At 46.5% G+C, this 22,050-nt stretch overlaps 1 protein-coding gene across 1 annotated transcript; it reads right to left on the bottom strand.

The window, feature by feature from the left end:
* Positions 1-636: 636 nt before the first annotated feature.
* LHX2 (LIM homeobox 2) lies at positions 637-20,698 on the bottom strand (the record flags this gene model as incomplete). Its single annotated transcript, XM_082327353.1, has 5 exons — positions 637-924; positions 8,361-8,566; positions 16,445-16,827; positions 17,563-17,765; positions 20,465-20,698. The coding sequence occupies 5 exons, from the start codon at positions 20,696-20,698 to the stop codon at positions 637-639; spliced, it is 1,314 nt and encodes a 437-aa protein (XP_082183479.1).
* Positions 20,699-22,050: the final 1,352 nt, after the last annotated feature.

Raw genomic sequence — 22,050 nt, forward strand, 5'->3', positions numbered from 1 at the left:
CATCATATTTAGAGTTTATCCTAGGCAGATACTGTGTTTGAAGTGCAGTTTTCTAATCCTTTTAAATACAATCAGCCTATCTTGGTTGTGACACTAATGTTAAATGTAACTGCAGCCATTACCAAGTAGTTTCCATAAGTGGTTTTATTACTGGTTAGATTTTACAAATTCTGGTATTCGAACAGACTTCGACCTTAAAATTCTAAAACAACAAAGCAACCAATGAAAGGCTTAGGACTATTCAAAGTAACAAACTCTTAACATTTTTGCCCTGGTCATAAATATACAGAGAGAAAAAGAGAGAAGTGGACATGGAATCCAAAGAATGTAGATAAAACAGTATATAAGGCACATGGCAGTCTTTGAAAATACAGAAGCTTTAGCCAACTTAAATTAATTGCTGTTTCCCTTGCTCAGTCCACAAAACTGTACAGTTACACAAATGTTGTGTTGCAATAGATCTTCCAAGTTATTCTTCAGTCCATACTCCGTAATACCAGAACACTACATTTCCTTCTGTTTTTTAGGAGAGATCCTAATTGTGGTTAGTCAGTTGCTCAAAGCCTCTATTAAAATACACTTGGAATTTCAACTAAGAATAATTTCTTTTTTAAAGAAATTATTAAGAAAGAGTCATCAGAAAAGATTTGTAAGAGTTGTCTGTGAAGGACTTCGAGATTCATGAACCTCAAGACTTCCGGGCACTGACGTCAAGACAGATGTCACAGTAGGCATAGTAGGGTTAGTCAAGTCCGTTAAAGTAGTGGGAGTGCTGGATGGACTCATGGAGGCATTGGATATTTCTGAGGCAGGACCTGATGGGGTCCCTGCTTGGAGTGTTGAGTCCGAAGTCTTATCCACCCCTGTGTTTTCTTGACGTAAGAGGTTCCGTCTGAATTTGGCTCGAGCATTTTGAAACCAAACCTGAAATAGTTTAATATAACAGGGTAGCATTTAAAGAGCTGCAGTGTTTAAAAAAGCAAAAGCATACTCACAAATTCACCAACGCTTGAATTGTGGAAGATTTTTTTACTGGTAACATGTTAGAAAAGTAGCCCCAGTCCTGAGAAGTGTCCTCTGCACACCTGTAAAGCATTCCTCTTTCCCTCTCCTGCAATCCTGTATAAGCAGTCTGCCTGGGACAGGAGTGGACTAAGGATGGAGGAGGGGAGTCTCTCTGTGCAGGCTACGTATAAAGATGCTTAGAAATTTGGCAGCCTGCGTGAATCCTCAATTGCCCTCAATCCCAGAAGTATTTGTCTGGATGAGGCAGGCATCAAGCATCTGACGAATGTAAGATAACAAGTTTCGGCACCCTCGTATCTCGAGTCCATCTCCCATCATAAGCAGCAAGTGACACAGCCCACAGCACCCTGCCTTTCTGCGGCCCTGAGAGCTCTCCCAGGAACGTTCCCGTGTCTCCGTCTCAGCAGTGCTCTCGCTTTTCTAAAAGGACCGTCCCTCTTTCTTACTCTTCTTTCTCAAATGCTTCAGGTCCCTTCACCTATGCCAGTCTCCTTTTCCAAATGTTTTCAGTACTGGAATGATGTCGGGAAAAGAGGCTTGAATGGTATTAGAGACCCACATTGCATTAAAACCTGTCATTTCAGTAGGAATTATATCCACATTCAGAAATTTTTCCAAGATTGCTACTTCTTGCATTATTTGATTATTATCTCTGAGTGAAGGACAAAAAGCTACGGCTTCATCTTTCTCAGTTAAATTTCAGTGTTCGGGTCCAAGATAATAATGCTCTCCACTGCCTGCAGGATTTGTTTAAAGATAAAATATTTTTCTGACCTTTTTGAAAATAGATTAAAAAAAAATGCGTTTGTGAAACTTGCATGAAACATAGGTACCGTATATTACTTTGACTAAATTTGAAAATGTCATTAAATACCCTGTGTTCAAACTGATATATGTTGATACCAGGTAATTTTACTGCTACAAACTAGCTGAAATTTCATTGTGCTTATTTATCCAAAGGCCTTCTGTCATTGTTACATTCTTTACAATGGACTCAATCCTGATCCTACTGTCCTCACGTTGACCTGCTATAAGGAAGAGGACTGAGTCTTTCCATTCCAGATGCAATGAACCTCGTCGTTTCTGTATCTGTCGGAGAAATGAACCGAGCGAGTGAAAGGATCTGCATAGCCATACGGTATCTCCATCAGATTTCTCCTCTGTGTCCTGTACAGGGAAACTGAGTGCGTGGAGCTCACGAGGCCACGCCAACCTGTACAGAAATTCTGACCTCTGCCTCTGAAACAGCATGGCCCCTGCCGTAGGATCCGCTTTAAGCCAGACCGCTAACAGAGGAGCGATTCGTAAATACGAGCAGTCCTGTAAGGCGTTCTCTTTGCACTCTCAGCTTGCCAGCCGCAGTTAGAACTGATGAACATGTCTCAGCTGGTTTCCCTCTGACTGGTTTTCTTCTCATCTATGGATGGTCCAGACCCAAATTCCCCCTATTGAGCACTCTTACTTTTTCTCTGGAAAGCTTTCTCCCCCAACCAAGGGTCTTTAAGGTGCACACCCTCTCTGTTGCGCTCTCTCCAGGGAATACCACGAGAAAATAATCCTCAGGCACAAATTCTAGCAGTGACCATAGGAGCTGCATTCACGGGCCATGCATAAATCACATCCCTACAGGTCCTTGTTTCTGAAAGCTTAGCATTTTAAAACAGTTTATGTTGGCATTCCCTTTGTTAAAACACTTAGTTTAAAGGCTATATATCAGTTTCATATACGACAAGAAAACAAAAATCTCCTAGACTAGCACTGGCAAAAATATACTCATGATTTTATAACATAGTCCATTATAGTGGTAAACCTGTTAAAGGACAGCGATGTCGTCAAAACCAGGCAAAACCAAACGTGATATTTTTGCCTGGCACATTCACAACCAGCGTCCTCTCATAGGACTGTTCATTCCGAGCCACGCAAGAAGGGAGGCACGGAAGTGTGTGTGCGTGGTTCTGAGCAAGGCGAGGAGCCTCGCGTGCAGGGGATGCAAGCGAAGAAAATCAGTTTGTTCTGGTCATTCAAGCCGCAAAGTCTCAAGCGCCGACTAGGTAGGAATGGTAACTATCAGCAATTTGAACATTTATGGGATTTTTTTACCTTTCAGTAAGAGATAATTTATATTTGTCCCACAAATTAATTTGGTTTTGATTTTTTTAATATACCTTCTAGCAATTGTAAAAAGGATAATACATACGAAGGTGAAATGGAAGTTTAGATTCTGCCAGTGTTGACATGTATGTGTACCATGGTTACGTAATAATTAAAACAAAACCACTAATCCAGTTGCATATACACATACTTCTGCATAATTTCACACTTATGTTCATTAAAAACATACATATTTATATATGCAGTAGCCCCAAATATGAGTAACATTTCCATTCCTAGTCACAAAACAATTTTCTTGCTTAAAGCGTGTAAAACTGTAGAAGGCACCGTAACTATTTTGTTCATTTACGTTGTTCCTAAAAGTCCAATGGCTCCTTAACCTTAGTAGGGCGAGAGACTCTACGGTATTGCTTCTGTTTGTGATTTGAAACATGTAGGATGTAAGGAAAAGTGAGCAAGATTATTGGTGCTTACGTGCTCCCCTTTACCTGCCATTAAATATGAAAACCTGTGCTCAGGTGCCCTCACCGCTGACCATTAATGCTGCTTTCAGTAGCCATGCCTATAAGATGGTTCATTCTCTCTTTAATAGTGGTAATTCATGTTAGACATAGAAAACATTCCATAATCTTGTAAAGTATTATTCAAAAATAGAGATAGTATGACTACTTTCACTTTCTTCCTCACTGAGATATTGTCAAGGTTAATCAGCTAACGGTTATAAAGCTCTTTAAAATTGTCCAGTAATAAATATTCATGTTACTACTGAAAAGGCATCTAAATATTTGTTAACTGAAATTCTGAAAATACCTTGTCTCATGATAGAAAGGGATACCATAGAATAATCACCACAACAGTGATATTCTGGTATGTGCTTAAGATATTAAAGTATTCCGCAAAGACTTTGTTTTGAAGACTAGTGAAAACATTAAAGCTGTTGTTTTCTGAGTTGTAGGGACGTAGGCCTGCTTCTCTACCGCCCCACGTTATTACTTATAGCTGTGCAAAGCAGCGGGCAAGAGCGGGCAAGTCAGGGCTGCCCATGCGTAACGGCAGTAGCGCTGTACGCTCACACGGGCAATGCAGGCCCTGCACCTGTAACGATATTACAGTAAAGACATAATAACCCAGACATATGTAACTGAAAGAATTGTTCCAGAAGGACTTATCTCACATCAATTACACAATTAGGAATCTGGTCGTCAGTACTGAGGGATAAACAAAATCATTAGGAAGTATTTAGTGGGTTTCTGTCCAGCTGTATCATTATAAGGCTGAGCTATTTCAAATCAAAGGGGAAAATATGGGCCAGAACTCCCCAAAACTCTCAAAAATAAAAGCAGCTGCGAGACCCACCATTGATGCTACCACATTCTGGTTAGCAGGGCTGGATGCCTGCAGCTGGACAACTCAGCAGCTAGGCAGAATAATATTTACTGTGATTAAAATATTATACTATCTCTTCGGTGATCTGTGCAGCTAACTCTTTGTCTCCATCAAGTAAAACAGGAATAAAATAACATCTCCATATGATTGGAAAGTATTGAAAATAAATACGCTAAGTATTGCAAAGGACTCTGATAGTGCAGTGAATGAGATCATCTAATCACCTTAGATAACTTTATTTTCTTGTTTGTAACACCTCCATTGTTGCAAGTATTGTATATTAGTTGTATGAGTAGCTTGTGCTAGAAACAGTTTTCCTTATTCACACAGCTACCTGGAGATATTTAGGTTTACTGAATTTTACTGACTAGTAAGTAGAGAAACAAAACTATAAAGGATGTTGCACCACAAAGCAAACTACGTTCGCTCATTGCACGCACATTCTGATTACTCTGTTGTAATTATGAAACACACACTTAAAGGGGAACGGTGGGGTCTGGTACGAACGGAGGCTCAGTAAAGAGTCTGCAGTATGCTATCCTAAAGCAAATCTTCACCGAAAGGTAGTGCAGGGTGCCCACGCACGATTGTGGAAATTTTCATGCTTGTTGACTACTGGAAACTGAATTAGCAAAGTCCAAATGCATTCAGCAATCTTTGTGGGGTTTTCATAGCAACTTTACTGGGGAGCGATTCAAGAAAGAATAAGCAGTGTACAAGACACCGCCGAAAAATAACACTTTATGTTCCTAAACTGCTTTTGCCATGGATACTCACACTCCAGACTCCTGGGGAGAGAAGAGGTACATACCTATAGCTAGCAAACCATATCTTCTTAGGGCTAACTACTACCACCTTCCCTTTCTAAACTCACAAAAAGAAAGACCAGTTCCCAAAAGAGGAGTATTTATGCCAGTTAGTTAGCTCACAATTAGCTGGTCACTTTAATGGTGAATGATAGCTTACAATGATGGGCTTGTGCTCCCCAGCTGCAGTACAAGAAGTACATGAATTAAATTGCAAATATACAGCTAAACTGGAATGAAAATAAATAAAAATAGGAGTTAAAAATATAAATAGGTTGACTGTGATTCTAATGTGGCTACTTACGGAAAATAGTTTGCATGACAAAGCCACTGAAGGAAATGTAATTTACGAAGCAGTGTGTTACATTTCCGTGCCATTCCGCTTCTGGACACGTGTAGCTGATGGCGAATTGTATATAAAGCAAAGACAGAAGTCAGGTCTTCCAAACCTGATATCACAGATCATTAAGAATATGGCCAAATTCTCCACTCATCTACAAACAAAGCACCCTCATTACACGTTATGTGGGACTGTCTATGTAGTAAGGGCGCTTCAGCCGTTTCCTAAATCACTAGGAACTCTACTACCTGTGCTGAGGAAGTGCACTGGTTTCAGAACAAGAGAATCTGTTTCTCCTGATCTGCTGCCTTGTATTTCCTATTAAAATATATTCTATTGATTATATACAAAGAGCCACAATCCTTCATCAACTGAACTGAGATCTGAACATAGAGAAAATACAACCGCTTACAAACACACCTGATAACAACATAGGGAATGCGGAAGATTTCTTACTACTGACAAGTGTGCATGTACGTCTGGGAGTCCGTGCGCCTTCGGTATGTAAGACAGACTAATACTAATGATGCTTGTTTAGATCAATAGTGTCAGTGCATTACTTCGTGTTCAATAAATGACACAGATAGAATGCCAACCTTTCTGGCTCAAAAGAATTAACAAGTGACACTATCTCAGTAACCAACATCATGAAGAGTTTTCCCCAGCAAAGAGCAACCCTGAAACTCATGTAGGTGAACTTCAGTGTTTGAAAAACTGCCTCTCACAGGTTAGAGATAAACTAATTGGGCACGAAGCTTCTAAAATCCAAAAAACAAGTTTGTTTTTTTGTGGCCCAAATTAATTTTCAAAGAAAAAGTTCAAAAGAGCATGGAGTAGAGGGTGCTCATAACAGACAGGAAAACTCAAGTGATACTAGCCAAAGTATCACTCTGAGTCATTTTCTTGAAGTGCCTCCAACAGCATCATCCTCTGGGTGCAATCCTCACCACCAACTATTACCTTCCACCTCTCTTCAGCTAAAGGAGCCCAGATATAAAGGAGTATTTAACTGTGAAAGTAAAAGAATTTAAACACCAATTACCAAAAAGATTTAAAAAGTTTAGTGGAATTGTAAGGGATTGCTGCAAAAAAGAGGAACCACGAAGCCCCTTAGAACTGCAAGATGCGGTATGTTTAAGATGGAAACAGAAGCAATGAAGAAACTGAAAAAGGGGTTGAGGTGTAGTGGAGACATAGAGTCCAATTTTGGAGACAAGGAAATACATTCTGAACAGAAAGGAAGAAACAGAGACAATAACATGGAAAAAAGATGGAAGGAAAGACCCACTAGGTGAGAAGAGAAGAGAAAGATGGGAGTCAGAGCTGGTGTGCAGTGAGGAGAGAGAACAGAAAGATGATCAAGAGAAAGACACTTTCTAGACACTGATCTCATTTCTTAATGCACTATGTGACATTTCTCAGATAATTCACGTCTGAGTGCACTGTAATGGACAGAACAGATATTACTGAAGTGTGTAAACTCTGAGGGTAAAATAAAGGAGAAGTGTCAAAATAAGAATAGACAAATGCAGTAAATGATTTCGCCCACGTGCATGGATAAAGGAGAGCTGCTATGCTATACTATGTCAAGTGTTAGGATATGCACTAGTTATATTGGAGGAATCTGTTCCACCACCACAAATCAGCCTCATAAAAACAACAAAAAAAATCCAACTATGGAGGATGTAGCCAAGAGAAATAATTACATACGGTTTACCATTAGCAGCTTTTAACTGGGGAGCCTGCAAAACCTTTATTCCTTTTTCTGCTGGGTATTAATGCTGTAAGGTCCAGAATCTCTCCAGTGAATTCTGTTTTTCTCAATGTTTTTGCCTACTGCCCTCCACTTGCCTATGAATTTGCGAGAGCTGTCCACGATGCTTTCCCAGGAGTCTGTCTCTGAGCCCTGCCTGTCTCTATGAAGCTCAGAAACCAACTTCCTACAATTAAGACCCATTTAAAAATTTCAGCAATAGATCCTGGAATGCCCAAATTTTTCTCTAGGTATAGCTATTTGGATAAGTGCCCATTAAAAGTGACTTCTTGAATCAGAACTATAAATTAAAATGGAGCTGAATCAACTGATATTCTCACCTTTGCTTCCCATAATAGTTCAAGTGGAGTGTATATCCTTGGAGCAAGAAAAATCCAGCTTTCAGAGAAAAAGTACTTTTAAAATGCAGTCTCCTTTCATTCTAAGTTACTAAACTATGAATAAAAAATTAATCTTTGAAAAATTAAATTTATGTCCACTTCAGTTATGAAAGAAAGGATATCCTCCTTGTCCTGATAAAATAAATTGAAACTGCTGATTAATTTCTTACAAATGTAAACATTCACAGCAATTGCTAAATTAAGAGCTCTCTATTTACAGTGAACGCACTAAGTAAAATAATTCACTTTTTCTTACAGCAGATTGGAAGCTAAAACATGCACCAGAATTAACTAACTACAGGAAAACAAGCAGGGCCCCAAACCTTCACGACTGTCATTAAAAATTAGAACCCAAGCGATCTAATTTTGGAAAGCTGGAAAGCAATAACTTCTCTCATACTTTCTAGGATTTAACTGAAGTCTCACAGAAGGTATGAACGATTAAGAAAAGCTTGAAAGTCAGCAAAATCCATGGCATTTCAAATATAAAGTTGATATTTTATTTACTTTTCAAGACAAAAGACTGCTCTTCTTACCTGAAGAACTCTTTTGGTCAGGCCGGTTTTCTGAGCTAGCTGTTTCAAGTCCTTGGCATCAGGATTGTGGTTAATAGCAAAGTATGACTTCATTGTCCGCAACTGGTGGTGTTTGAATGATGTCCTCATACGCTTTGTTTTTTGATTGCTGGGGTATTGCTGGTCTCTATCCAGGTGGTCACCATCGTTTTCATTGCAACTTAAAGCTTAAGGCAACAAGAGGAAAAGGCGTGTAAATCTATTGCTCTGTGACCAACATTGTTTGCAGTTCATCTGAGTGCAGCAATTAAAATAACATACCATGGCATGTATTGTACTGGTACAAATCCTACTTGCCTTCCCCTCCATTTCTGCATCTTCTATTTTCCCCTTACAATAACCAGCCTGCAAGGACCCTCACCTGCCTCTTTATGGCTTTTAAAATGTCAGGTCTGTTTCCTTTTTGATTCCCTCCATCTCCACACAGCCTTTCCTCCACTTTCTGCTTGTAGGACAGTAGCTGTCCTCAACTCTGTAAAGCGTTTTAATGTACTTTGTATCACTATAAATTGCATTGTAACGTACAAAGAAAGCTGTACAATACAGTCCACTTAAATCTCGATGGAACAGACCAGTTAAAATTATAATTATTTCCTCCATCAAACTAAACCCTGTAGAGTACAAGAGAGACCATTAAATGAAACACTATAAAAGAAATAAAGTTTGTGGGTACCAGACAGCAAATTATGACTATGATTTGACTAGCTAAAGAAATAAAGCTGTTAATACAATGTATCACTGGCATGCCAAAGGGAAAAGATCTTTTTAATTATTTATATGTTTATATTTTCTTTTTTTAAAAAGTATTTGCAAATACTAGTTTGAATGATCAATTCTGTTATATCCTTTTGAAATCACTGAATGACACTGACTGATACATTTGCATAAATCAACCGTAAAGCCTGCGAAGGAGCTCTGTGAGCAAGAAACATTATAATAATTATCAAGTAGTATTAAATGTTGAATGCCAAGCGAAATAATGTCACAGACCAAAAGTAGTTTTTCATTTATTTGTGCGTACAGTAAACCATAGAAAAACTCTTAAAATAACATTAAGGACCAAGCTTAAATCCACTAAAAAAATCAGGGATATAACTGAAAATTAGGTCTGACAAACTGTCATTGATTTACTTTTTCTATTCCAATATCTACAACTCCCTTTTAATTTCCTGCAAGTTTTATGTTAGAAGTAATGAAAAACCACCACTATCTCTGTTCTCTGTTGCATGTAAAAAATGAGAAAAACACTGTATTTTAAAATGTAAATTATTGGTGAATTTCTTAAACACATAAACAGATTTGTTTTCGATTGTCCATTATTGCTGGTTCATTACAACTGAGCACATCTCATAGACATGTCTTTATAGTCTTACTTTAAATTTGTGCTAGCCATCAGGGGTTTTCAGCCCTATTGAAAACATACAAATCCTGAAAGGCATGCATTAAAAACAGTTTTAAAAAATATACATAAAATGCACACAGTCATAAGTAAAAATGCATACAGATTCTATAAAGAGCAGTTTTGCAGCATGGACAGTAGCTGCTTTGCAACCTTCAGCTTTTCAAAAACTTCTACAAAGATATGGCACAATATAGAACAAGGCCTGTAAAAATTCAGCCCTGAGACCAAAAGCATGTTTGTTTAATAGATACGTAGAAAGTGTCCGAAGCCTCAAACTTTACTGTGTGTTTCTGTACTCCTATAATTTAAAAAACAGCTTAAAAAAATTGTACTGTATATATAAATGTGTATGTATGTGTGCGTGCATGTGCGTACATTTGTATAAATCCTTTCCAGACCTAAGCATCTTGTGCCAAATTCTAGCAATAAGAAGCATTTCTGCTTGTTTTCCTGTGGTGTGGAAAGACTGGAAGCACCTGAATTTAAAAGGTATAAGATGCATAAAAGGAGACAGTAAGAATGCAATATTAATGGAGCTGGATTGAATGCAGCAAAACCTTTTTTCTGGTTTAAGAACTGAGATCTAGGTGCCAAACTGGGGTCATCCCATGTGCTCCAGTCTCCTTCATAGCTACAGTTCCTGCTGTAAAGAACACTGGGATGAAAAACTGAAACTGTCTTGCTCGTAGCAAATTCTATTACGGAAATGTAAAACCAAGCAGTACTTGGTTTTAAAATGTACTCACAGAATTGCAGATATTAGTAATGGAAAAGACCCCTGTGTGTTATCCTAAATGCTTTCAAACCCTCCCAGAAATATCAACGCAGAGACTTTGGAGGAAATGCACCAAAATACCTGTCTGAAGGACTCAGGTCTGTTCATGTTAATATGCAACAAAACGAACCCTAGGGCTGCAAGTAGCTGGATTTTAACCCGTTCCATAGAGACTGAGATACAGTCAGGATCCAAGGAAACAAAAGTGATTCTAAACCCTCCCAGAACGGAATAAGAGTATCAGCTTCTCATCAAGCCCTGACGGGACAAGGAACAATTTACTCCTTGAATTTCTCATAATTTTACCTCCTCATCTACTAAATAAAAATAATATTAAAAAGACAGTGAACATGTACCATTTGAGAGTGGCTAACTGTTGTCCTTCTGTATGAAGAAAGTTATAGAACAGATTTTGAAAGTGCACGAGGGTGTCTGCTGTTTGTTCTCGTGCCCAAGTGGTTTGGGTACCCCCAGGCATCACCCGATACGACATAAATATTCCTAGTTAGTGCCAATTCCCCTCTCGTATTTCGTTGTGGTGCTTGGCACCATCTTCAAAAGTCTATTATATTAGGTCTAATACTATATGCATCTCTCACAGAATCGGAAATGTCTATGGGCGTTGCAGGCACAGAGATACAGACCGGGCCAAGGGTGTCAGCTTGTGGAGATTTTAAGAGCCGAGGAGTTTCTGCAAAAGGCATCATGGCCTAAGACTAACGCTGCACATGCTCCTCACGCAACCCTCTGTTTTTCAGGCACTTCTTCCCTGTTCCTTCGTGGTGTATCTCCCAAAGGAATTGTTGAACTATCTGTACGTAAGGTTTCTGTTCAATTGCAGTATCTAGGGCTCCTGCTGGGAGTTCAGAAATACAATTTGTAAAATTCCAGTCGAATAGAGGAGTCCTAAATTCACTCATGTTCCATTCCTATTTCATGATAAAACAAATTCTGAAGTGGTGCCAAGTCTCTTTTTTGACCCTAGAACATTTCTAAGGCCTTTGTGCCTTTCCCCCAGTCCCCACATCCAGGCCATTGCCCTCCCGTCCTTCGGCTGGCCTCTTACGGCCCCCTCCGTTAGCACCACGATACAAACATCCACTCGGCCACAAGATGGTGATGTCCACAGAGAGCATCACTAGAAACTACGACTCAAACAATATATTTTGATACTGGTGACCAGAATACCCTCTGCAGCATAGCGCATAATACTGTCTCTAAAAACAGCGACGTGAGTGTAAAGCAGGCTGTGCTGTTATCTGTGTGACAAACACTATTGGAAGAAGCAAGTTGGGAGCAGTGTTTCACACTCAGATCGCCAGATCCCCCCACGTGTCGGGATTCGGGGCAAAGCATGTGCTTAGTAGTTAGTAGGTTGCTAAGTATATGGCACATGAAGAAGATGGGAAAGAGGAATTTCCTTTGGGGGAATTTTTGTTCTTAGTAGCTTGTGTTTGACATGTTAAATTACCCAGAAAGAAAGCAAACTAATCCTGATTCTGAAAGAATGATGAAACAAGAGACACATTTGGTGCGTGCATCAGCTCTCCATATTCAGTGGCTCAGGAACATACAGCCCTTCCCTTCTGTAATAAGAGAGTCAAGGGGGTGTTTTAACCTTCTGCTGCCTGGAGAGGGAACTTGTGACTAACTAGACTAGGCAGGGGCGCAGCCTTATTTGTTGTTTGGCAGGAGTGTGTAAAGGACTTTGTGGTACCCACATCCTTGAATGGGGCAAAAGTGAGACAGAGCCCTCTGAACGGCACTTGGGACAGGAACAGAGACAGAGCCTTTCTCCCTGGTGGAACGAGAAGACAGACGCCTAAAATCCTTACCACAACTGGGATTAGAAGGGGTGAAGCTGTGGCGCTTGGAGCAGGCAGAGTACCCCCCCGGGCTTCTGAGGCTCCTGGCAGCACCGGAGGGAGGGCACCCCGCCAAGCCTGCGGGGCACCGGACACCGCAAGCCCTGCCTCCCCCCCGACATTTCAGAGGTGTTTCTAGGAAGAAGGAGATAAAGCCCGTCCTAAGGAGCGACTGTCTCCCAGGCTGAGCATCACAAGGCCAGGAGAGAGGAGAGCTGGGATTAGAAACCCTCTTTCCTCCGGCCTTCCTCAGCCGCCCGGGACAAAAGGGCTGCGTGTCCCGCTGCCTCCCGGGGCTGCGGGGGGGGCGGGCGGCCCCCGCGGCCGCGGTGCCCCCAGGGGAGAGCGCGGCCGGGCCGGGGCTGCGGCGGGGCGGGCGAACAAAGGGTCCGGAGCGGGGCCGCGCCGGGCCCCGGGCCGTGCGGGAGGAGCCGGCCGCGGAGGGTTTTTCCCCTCAATTAAGCCAATTGAATGGCGCTGAATAGCCGGTGCGAGTGCGCGGTAATTCCCTGAGCGCCACGATTAACCCGGGCAGCCCCGGCCGAGCCGGGCTCCCCGCTGCCCGCCGCGCCGGGGGCAGGGGCTGGCAGCGGGGCCGGAGCGGGCTCCGCTCCGCTCCCCGTGGGGCTCGCCCCGCCGGGCGCTTCCCGAGGGACCCCCGGCCCCGGGCCAGGGCCGCCTGCCCGGGGAGGGGGGGAGGGAGGAGGGAGCCCTCCCGGGGCCCCGCTCGCCCTTCGGGGGGCGAGCAGCGCCGGCTCCCTGCCCCTGCCCCGACCCCAGCCCCTGCCCCCGGGAGGGGCCAGATGCGCCGCGCCCGGGGAGCCCGAAGGGTGCCCACGGCGGGGGGGAGAGGAGCAGGAGGAGGGGGGGGAAGGGGGAAGCTCTGATTTTTCTTAGGAAATCGCTGCAAGACATCCGTTTTTAAGCTGCCACTCCTGTTTGCTCGCTCTGCCACTGTAGTCCCCGGAAAGCTTATTCTGAGCTTTTAGTCCCAGGGGAAATGAGGGGAGAAAGAGAAATTCGCTCTTCTAAAACTTTCCAGGCTTTTCCCCTTTTTGTCAGGAAAAAAAAAACTTGGGACAAAGCCCGCTGGGAGGGCCGCGGCGCAATCCCGAGCCGTGCCGGGGGGCACGGAGCCTCAGAGCCCCCCCAGCCCCGGCACCGAGCCCCCGCCTCGCCCGGACGCCGCGAACCTTCCTGCTGCCCCAGGAGGGAAATGTCATGGGTCTGTTACCAGCTCGCGGTGCCCCGAGTTTGGCGATACCCCTGTCATGTTCGAGGATATTTCAGTATCTTCATTTTAAAGACAGACTAGATACAAATGAACAAACTAGAGCAGGCTGTGGGAGGTTTGGGGTCTAATTCACAAAGGGAGTATTCAGAATTCTTTACAGGTGCTTCTGTGTTCAGCAAGCTTTCAGCCATTGATTTACTGACCTAAAAAAACCCATCAAACTCCATTCCAACAAGTGAGAGAAGAAATTATGATCACAGGAACACACTTTAAAAAAAAAAAAAAAAAAAGAAGAAAGAAAGAAAAAGAAATCTTTTTGAAGTTTCAGCATCCTTCTAAGCTATTTTCCACTTGTCAGGCTCTATCCACATCTAAAACCCGTCATCCCCGTACAGAGTCCCGTTAAAGTAGGGAAAAAAAAGTCAGTCCAATTCGCGTTGCAGATGAATATTTGCTGCAATTTACGAAATAATCCCAGTCTCAACTCTGCCTAAGTTTACGGGTCCCCCTTTCCCCACCGCCTCTGGGTGTAGGTTTATTTACACAAAGTATTCTATGCAAATTCCCAGCAAAAGATCCCCTCAGAGGATAATATTGTGCATTTCTGAGGAGGAAATGACAAGTTCCATTAAAAATAGAAACTATCACACTTTTAAACGGTTTCCCTTTAAAAGGCACAAAGTCGAAGGCTTTGCAATAATTTACTAGTTTGTGAAATTTCACATCGACAGGCGACCTGGTCTGATTTCCAAGATCAATGGCACTTCTTATGGTATAAATTAGTCGATTATTGGTTTAGTAAATAGTTAAGTAGATAAATAGGTTAAGCAAAGAAGCCAAAGGTTCCCCAAGGAAGATCTCTTAAGCTTCAGTTGCAGGCTCTAAACAAAAATTAAAAGACCAAAAAATCGGAGGGAAATTATTTTGAAAACGAATTTTGAAAAATACAGTTAAAGACGGTTTATTTAGGAAGTCAGGGAGCAGTAAGACTTTCTCAGGCTGCGCTCCCGTCCAGGACAGATGCCGCTGGTTCGGTTTACAGGTCCTTTGAATCCGAGCATCTGCCCCGCACAGGGAGACAGCGGAGGGACAATTACAACCTAATCCCTCCGAAAAGGAGACGTTTTTAAATGGGCAAGATGCATATTTTATGTACGTTTTAAAGCTCAGCTGTTACTCGTGAGAGCACAACATACACCTTTCATCAACCTTCACCGCTGGGACTGCTACTGATTTTTGCGCTATTTCCAAATTATTCAGCAATTAGTTAAACTAATAATAGCTGGCAATTTTGCTCCCGAGGTGCGTTTGCCAGTTAGAGATGCGCCTTTTCTCCCTGCCATTTTCAGCGCAAACCGCTCGATTCCGTCGCTCCCGTTACTCTGTCCCTGGGCGCAAAACGCCCGCAGGTTCCTCCTCCTCCTCCTCCTCCCGGCGCGCCCCCCCCCGCGCCCGGAGCCCCGCAGATGGGAGCAGAGCCCGAGCCCCTCGCAGCCCCCAACCCGCCGCACGGCGGAGCGGCCGCGGCCCGGGGCAGCCAACAAACCGCAGCAAAGTTGGCCTTTACCTGATGTCCTCTCCGGGAAAAAAAGACATGTTAAAGGCAAATCTACGCCCTATGGGACGTGTCTGAACTTGGTAGATTAAAAAAGAAAACATGCTCGAACAGCGGAGAGGCGCAGACAACACTGAAGCAGCACAAGGAAAGAGGCAAACGAGTTTCGCCTCCAGGGTCTAACGGGACGGCTGAGCCTCAGCTTAGGGAAACTCGAGTCTGAAGTAAACCCCACCTCCGCCTTGAATTCCTCTAATAAAATCAAGATCTAAGAATTTTCTTTTGTCCAAACGCTTTTTCCTGCTGCAGACGAGGAGCAGCGCTGGCAGACCCGGCGATCGCCGCCGTTCGGGTCGGCAGCTCAGGGCCAGCGCGGAGCGAGGGAAGGGGGGAGCGGGGATGGGGGGCAGGAGACCGCTCCAATTCCTTTGCCTGCAGAATTACGGGGCGGGGGGGGTGGGGGTGTGTTAAACGAGGAAACGCATCAGAAAGTTTGCAGCTCGGTGCAGAGTTTCTGCAGAGACTGCAGGCTTGGGGCTGCTGCCAGGTTTGCTCCCTTTCTTCTTGCTGCTGCTCCCAGTTGAGAGGCAGGGGCTGCGGCTCGGGGCAGCGAGGGTGTCGGAAGGGGATGCTGAGAGTTTCCCCCCTCTTCTCTGAGTCACATCTGACGAACAAAACTCCAGCCGAACTTGCCACCACAGGAGCAGCCCGGAGCTGCCCGCAGCCACCTGCAGCCCCCGCGCCCCAGCCCCGCACCCCCGGCCGCCTCCCGCTGCCGGCCCTTGGGAAACCGCCACCGTCTTCCTCCTTCTCTCTCTTTCCTTCCAAAACCCTGAGGTGCAAGCGCCCAGGACAAGGGCAGAATAATTCACCCATCAGCAGCCTTCGAGAGTGTAGCTACTAAAGAAAATTCACAGCTCTCTGAAGTGCTAACTTACAATCTCTGGTTTCCAGATTTTATTTCAGGCTACACTCCCCCTTCTCCCCCTCCTTAACCAGATGACCTTGCTTCAAAACATTTTATTTCCAGCTGAAGTGAAAAATGCTAACATATTAGCTTCTGTAATTGCAGTTTGACAGCACTTGATCTCAATAATTATGCTGCAGCTAAACTATTATTAACGGTTTAAGCTAAAATAAACGGAAATCCCCCTTTGGAAAGGAACAGAAACAAACCACTCGAGTTGTTCCGGGGGAAGATGGGGGTCTCTTACCTGCGTTGTAGGCTGCCAGGTCTGCCCCAGGCCCCGGGCTCTTCCTTTTCCTGGGTCTCCCCTTCTGGACAGTCCCCACGCCGTTGTAATAAGGCAGTCCCAAAGTATTGGCAGAGCCCGCTCCCAACGCCGGGCCCTTCCCAGCCGCTACATCCGAGTGATTGAAATGCACCTGGTACTCCCCCTGGATGAGAGTCTCGAAATGGAGGCGGCAGTACACCAGATTGTCCTTCATGCCAAAGTGATCTCCGGTGGTCAGCATCTTGTTGCAAGTGGTGCAAGTGAAGCAGTTTAAATGATATACCAAATCCCTGGCCCTCATGACCATCTCGGAGGCAGAAATCCCCAGGTGACATCTCGCACATCTCTGCACCGAAAACCTCCTGCAAAACAGAGGGGCCAGAGGAGACGGTGAGAGGCGCATCCCCCCCCCCCCCCCCCCCCCTTCCGTCGGGTCCGCCCGGAGGGCGGCAGAGGGAGAGGGGCTGCGGGGCCGGGGGCAGCGGCACGAAGCCGGGGCCTTTGCGGAGCGGCTTCGCTCCCCGGGCGCCGCCCGCCAGCCGGGGGCTCCGTGCCCCTTCCCGCCCCGCAGCCCCGCCGGCTCCCGCCCGGGAAACGCACCGAGCCCCGTCCCGCAAACCTCCCCGCCACCGGGGGTGGCTCCGGGCGCCGCGCACGGCCCGGGCCCGGCCAGGAGGCACCGCCGCCGGGCGAGGACCAGCCCCGCTGCCGGCCGGGCTGACAGCCTGCCCGGGGCTCAGCGCCGTCCCTGCGGGCGGCGAAGGCAAGCCCTTCCCAAGGGCGAGGGTGCCGCTCCGGGCAGGGAACAGGCTGGGCTCCCCTTGGCCATCTGGTTCCCCTTCGCGGCCCACGAAGCCTGGGGAGGGGACGCCTGCTTGAAGCCCCCGCTACCCGGCTGGGGGTGAGCTGTGCCCGGGCCGTGCCCCCCTCCCGGGAACGCGGGGCCCATCCGCACCGTGGGTCTCCCTCTCCAGTGGGAGGCTGTGGGAGCCCACAGCCCACGGCTCCTCTCCGCAGTCCCTTCGGGACGGGGTCTGCTCAGCGTGGGGGGCCGCGGGCAGGTCCCCCCCCGGCCGGTGGCGGAGGGCAGGCTGTACCTGTAGTAATCCTCCTTGCAGTAAATGCTGCCGTCCTTGCTGAAGCAGGTGAGCTCGGACTCCAGGTTGAGTTTACATTCACAGCACTTCAGGCAGCGCATGTGCCACTGTTTATCCACAGCCAGGAGGTAATACCGGTCGGAGATCTTCCCCCCGCAGCCGGCGCACAGGGCAGCCCGGTCACTGCTGATGGAAGGCATGGTCTGCTGGGGGAAGACAATTACAGACCGTTAGCGAGAGGGAGAAACTCCTGCGCGCTGCCGGGCTCCCCCTCCCCCTGCCCGGCCGGGGCCCGGCTTCCCTCTGCCTCGCCGGGGCTTGGCGGGGGCGCGGAGCGGAGCGGGGCCCGAGCCCGGCCGCCCCGACCTGCGCCCGCTCCCGGCATCGCCCCGCCCGGGAGCAGCGGGGCCGGGCGGCGAGACGAGGGGAAAACCACCCTGGGCGTTAGGGGAGGCGTCCGGGGGAGACCCGGGATTTCTTTTCTTTTTTTTTTTTTTTTTTTTTTGGTGGATTTTCCAGTCCCAGAACAAGAAAAGATGCTGTTCAACAAGCAGGCGCAATAATCACAGAGTAGGGCAAATCGCAGAAAGTTAATTTTAAAATTTATTATTATGGATATACTGAGAGCGTCTGCATAGGTAATGCTCGGTGAGTGCACCTATGCGGAGCGTGTCTGCGCGTGTATTTTCCTAGCTATAAAATTCCGAGTGAATTACGATCAAACCCCCGGCAGTCGCAGCGGCACAGCCGCGGGTCCGCACCCGCTGTGGCCCAAAGCACAGAGGGGTCGGTAAACAAGGCTGCGGAGGAGACGAGCATTACCAAACCCGAGGTGCAGAATGCTTTATCAGGAAAACGAAATAGCGGGAAAGGGAAAGAAAGCGGGGAAAAAACAACAGAGCACTTCAGATTATGCTGGGATAAACTTGGAAGCAATAAAACTAAATGTAACCCCTATATAATTTAATAGTTTAGTGTCAAATCGCAATCCAATCGAAACTCCGCAAACAACAAATACATACATATTCTGTCAACTTCTACCAAAAAAGAAAGAGAGAAAAATATCGGAAACCGTTTAAGCACGCTGATTTATTGTAGCCGGCACCTTCCGACAGCGCTGAAGAGAGGCGCTCCGAGCGGAGCCGCCGACGGCAGACCGCGCTGCTCTCCGCTGCGTCCCAAGCTCACTGTCCCTCGCACAAAGCTCGCTGCAGGTCTGAGAACCCCAAACATTTTTTACAGCTGTGACAAACAGGCAGTTTGTTTTGATTCGGGGGGGAGCTGTTTGTTTACTTTTCCCTCCTCTAGAGCCTTAAGTCCTCGCGCAAAGCAACAAGACAAGACAGCTAATGGGGAAGAATCGAAAGAAAATGAAGATATTTTTTTCAGCATATGCTGGACTGATTACTTTCACCCAGTACTTGCAGAGATCACAAAATCCCATCGCTCTGAGCACTACTGTGTGCACTGCACCATTCCCACCATCAGAACTACATATAAATAAAATCATGGCACTGCGTGGGTATGTTAGCCACACAAGTCCACCGGTAGCTTATTTCTGTAAGGCATTAACTGACCTCTGCTTAGGGACCGTTTTATAACCAAAGTAGCTTCTTGCAAATCCACTTTAAGAGAAATATGATTTTTCTGCTTTGCTTTTCCGGTAACAAAAATATTCTGAGATCCAGAAATGGTATTTAAGGATCCAGTATTCTATCCCACTATTTATTATATACACATGTGTATGCATACACATTATATATAGATATATATAAAGGTATCATGCCACAATATTTATTCCAGGAAAGATCATTTGATATTGTTTAATCGTACGGAGAAATATTAACTTTTCCAAAGAAAACCAAAACCGTTTAGATTAGAAATCATGTTCCACCCTTAGAGTATAAAGGCTGTTTTTCAGCTAGTATTTCGGGATTAAATACTCTCACCTTTAAGTAAATTTCTACATAGCATTAAGAGAAATACCACATACTGATGAAGTTTTAAAAACCGAGAACAGATCTCTTTCTTGCATGTGCCCGTATCAGCTTACAAGACAGCATTTAACCAAAGTACGGGAGCATTTAACTTCAAAATTATCATTTCTTAACAAAAAAGTAGTATACATAAAATGTTGAATCGGTTAACACTCTTCAGAAATCTCTTCCACTTCACTAGCTTAACTCTGGTTAAAAGGATGCGTCTTTTTATTATCTAAATGTATTAATATACAAGTACTATGCATCAGCAGACATAAGATAAAAAGTGGTAAAGTTATAAAAATTTGCATCCATCAGTCTCCCTGAAACATATCTTCTGGTTCTGTTTGCCATGTTCGCAAACCCAGTGTTCATATATATTACAATTATTTTTAAAAATCATAATTTAAAGGCACTCGAGCTTGGGTTTTTTTGTTTATAAATGCTATAATGACTACCTCAGTGTAGACATCCTACCTGAAAAATAACACAGAATTGGATTCTTTGGTGTTTGTGTTTCCATTCTGCAGACAAAAAATTCGCCGTGCCAAAATGTTATCTGTATAAAAGCATACTTTGCCTCTTCCTAAAAACTTTGGAAGGCTGGACAGGCTGGGGGAAGGGAAGGAGTTCTTGGACGCTACCAAAAGGCTGGTCTATCTTTCTGTTTTCTCGCAAGAGCAGTACCGTTCATTTCACCCAAGCGTTACTATTACTACGCATATTATTAATAATTAACAGTTTCATGCCTTTCCCCACGGTTTTATTTAATCTTTTGGGGTGCCTTTATGCTTAATTTTCTTCTGATTTAGCATTTTGCATACGTTTCCCCCCGATCTGTTATTTTAAGGGAAAAGCTGGATCTTTGAGGGGTTTATTATGCTTAGGGGGTTGAACGACTCTCCCATGCCTTCGCCTCCTACCGTTTCGGTCTCTCCCCTGTCTATAGCCGAGCTGATGGCCGGTGCTTCGCTTTTCGTTCTCCGATCCATCTCGTCGATGACCCCGTGCATCTCCGAGCCGGACAGGCTGTGGAAAAGCATCGCTGAGGAAGCAGAGGAGGAGGCCCCGAGTTGCTGCTGCTGCTGCTGCTGACAGTTGTCGGGGTCCCTGCAGGAGCCCAGCACTTGCATTAACCGGAGCCCTCCCCCATGCATCTAGCACGGCCGCCCCGTCTCTCCTTGGGCTCCGGGCTTTTCACCCCGGCAGAGATCTCCGGAGCGCAGCGCAGGCACTGATCCGAGGTTGCAAGGGGACGGGGTGCAGAAAAGGCGGGCGAAGGGGACGAGGGAGAGGGGATAACTGGTGGTGTAAGCTTCGGGGCTCGGATCTAGTCTGTTGCGCGGCCCCGGCACATCCCTCTAGGAGGCTTCTTCAGTGCGGGGCTCATTGCCCCAGGTGCAGTCCCAGGCTTTATGCTCTGGCCCAGCTGGCAGAAGAGGCTGGGCAGGTTTACGGTTGGGAAGGATTAATAAATAATAGAAATATAAAAAATTAAACCATCTTCGGTGAGAAATAAATAAAAAAAATAATAACGACAAGCCCCCTACATCGTACTGTGCGGAATTTAGAGGAGGAAAGCGAGGGAGAGGGAGGCTGCAGCAGGCGGAGAGCAGGCTGGTGCCGCACGGAGGCTGGGGCGGGTGCCCACCGCACGCACTCACGGTCCGGAGGGCTGGCGGCGGCGGCAGCTCAGGGGCAAAGTTTGCTCCTTCCCCCGCTCCTCCCCCAGCCCGCCGGAGCTCATTGGGAAGAGAAAAAGCCGGGGGGAAGGAGGAAGAGTTGGACGGGCACCAGATGGGACGGGCACTCGGCGGCCCCCCTCTCTCCTTAAAGCGGCGCGGCGGGGCCCGGGCTGCAGGCGAGGCGGCCGCGCCGCGGGGGGGAGCGCAGCGGCGGAGCCGGAGCCGCCGGGGCCGCGGCGCCTGCGAGCGAGCGGCGCCTCTGCAGCCCGGCCGCCGCGCGAGGCTCCGCGCCTTTTCTACAGCCCCTCTGACATCATGTCCTGCCCCGCCGCCATTGGCTGCCGCCGCGCCCGGGCCGCCGGCATGTGCTCGGGGCTGGGAGGCGCGCCGGGGCGCGGGGCCGCCGCGCGCCCTGCCCGCTCGCCCCCGCTCGCCCCCGCTCGCCCGGCCCGGCCCCTGCGGCCCGGCACCCGGCGTCCGGGGAGCCCCAGCGCTGCCGCGTCCCGTTGCCCGCCGCGGCGCGGGCGCTGCGTGGCCTCGGGAGCGCCCGAGGCGGCCGGTGAGGGCCGCGGCCCGGCCCCGCTGGCGGGTTTGCCCGTGCCGCCTGGTGAGGGCCAGCGACGCCTCTCCCTCGGAGCAGCAAAGAGGCTCTCGGGGGAGAATGCCTCCGGCGCGGGAGAAGGAGGGGGTCAAAAGTTTGTTTACGCTCCCAGATCACGATTCCCCAAGTTTTCATTGCTAATTGGACGCACCCAACAACGCTCATTATGAAAAATTAGAACAGAATAGTTTGTGTCGTTCAAGTTCGTGAAGCCTTCCGCTGA

Source organism: Platalea leucorodia (genome assembly GCF_965183815.1).
Source record: "Platalea leucorodia genome assembly, chromosome: 15".
Lineage (NCBI taxonomy): Eukaryota > Metazoa > Chordata > Aves > Pelecaniformes > Threskiornithidae > Platalea > Platalea leucorodia.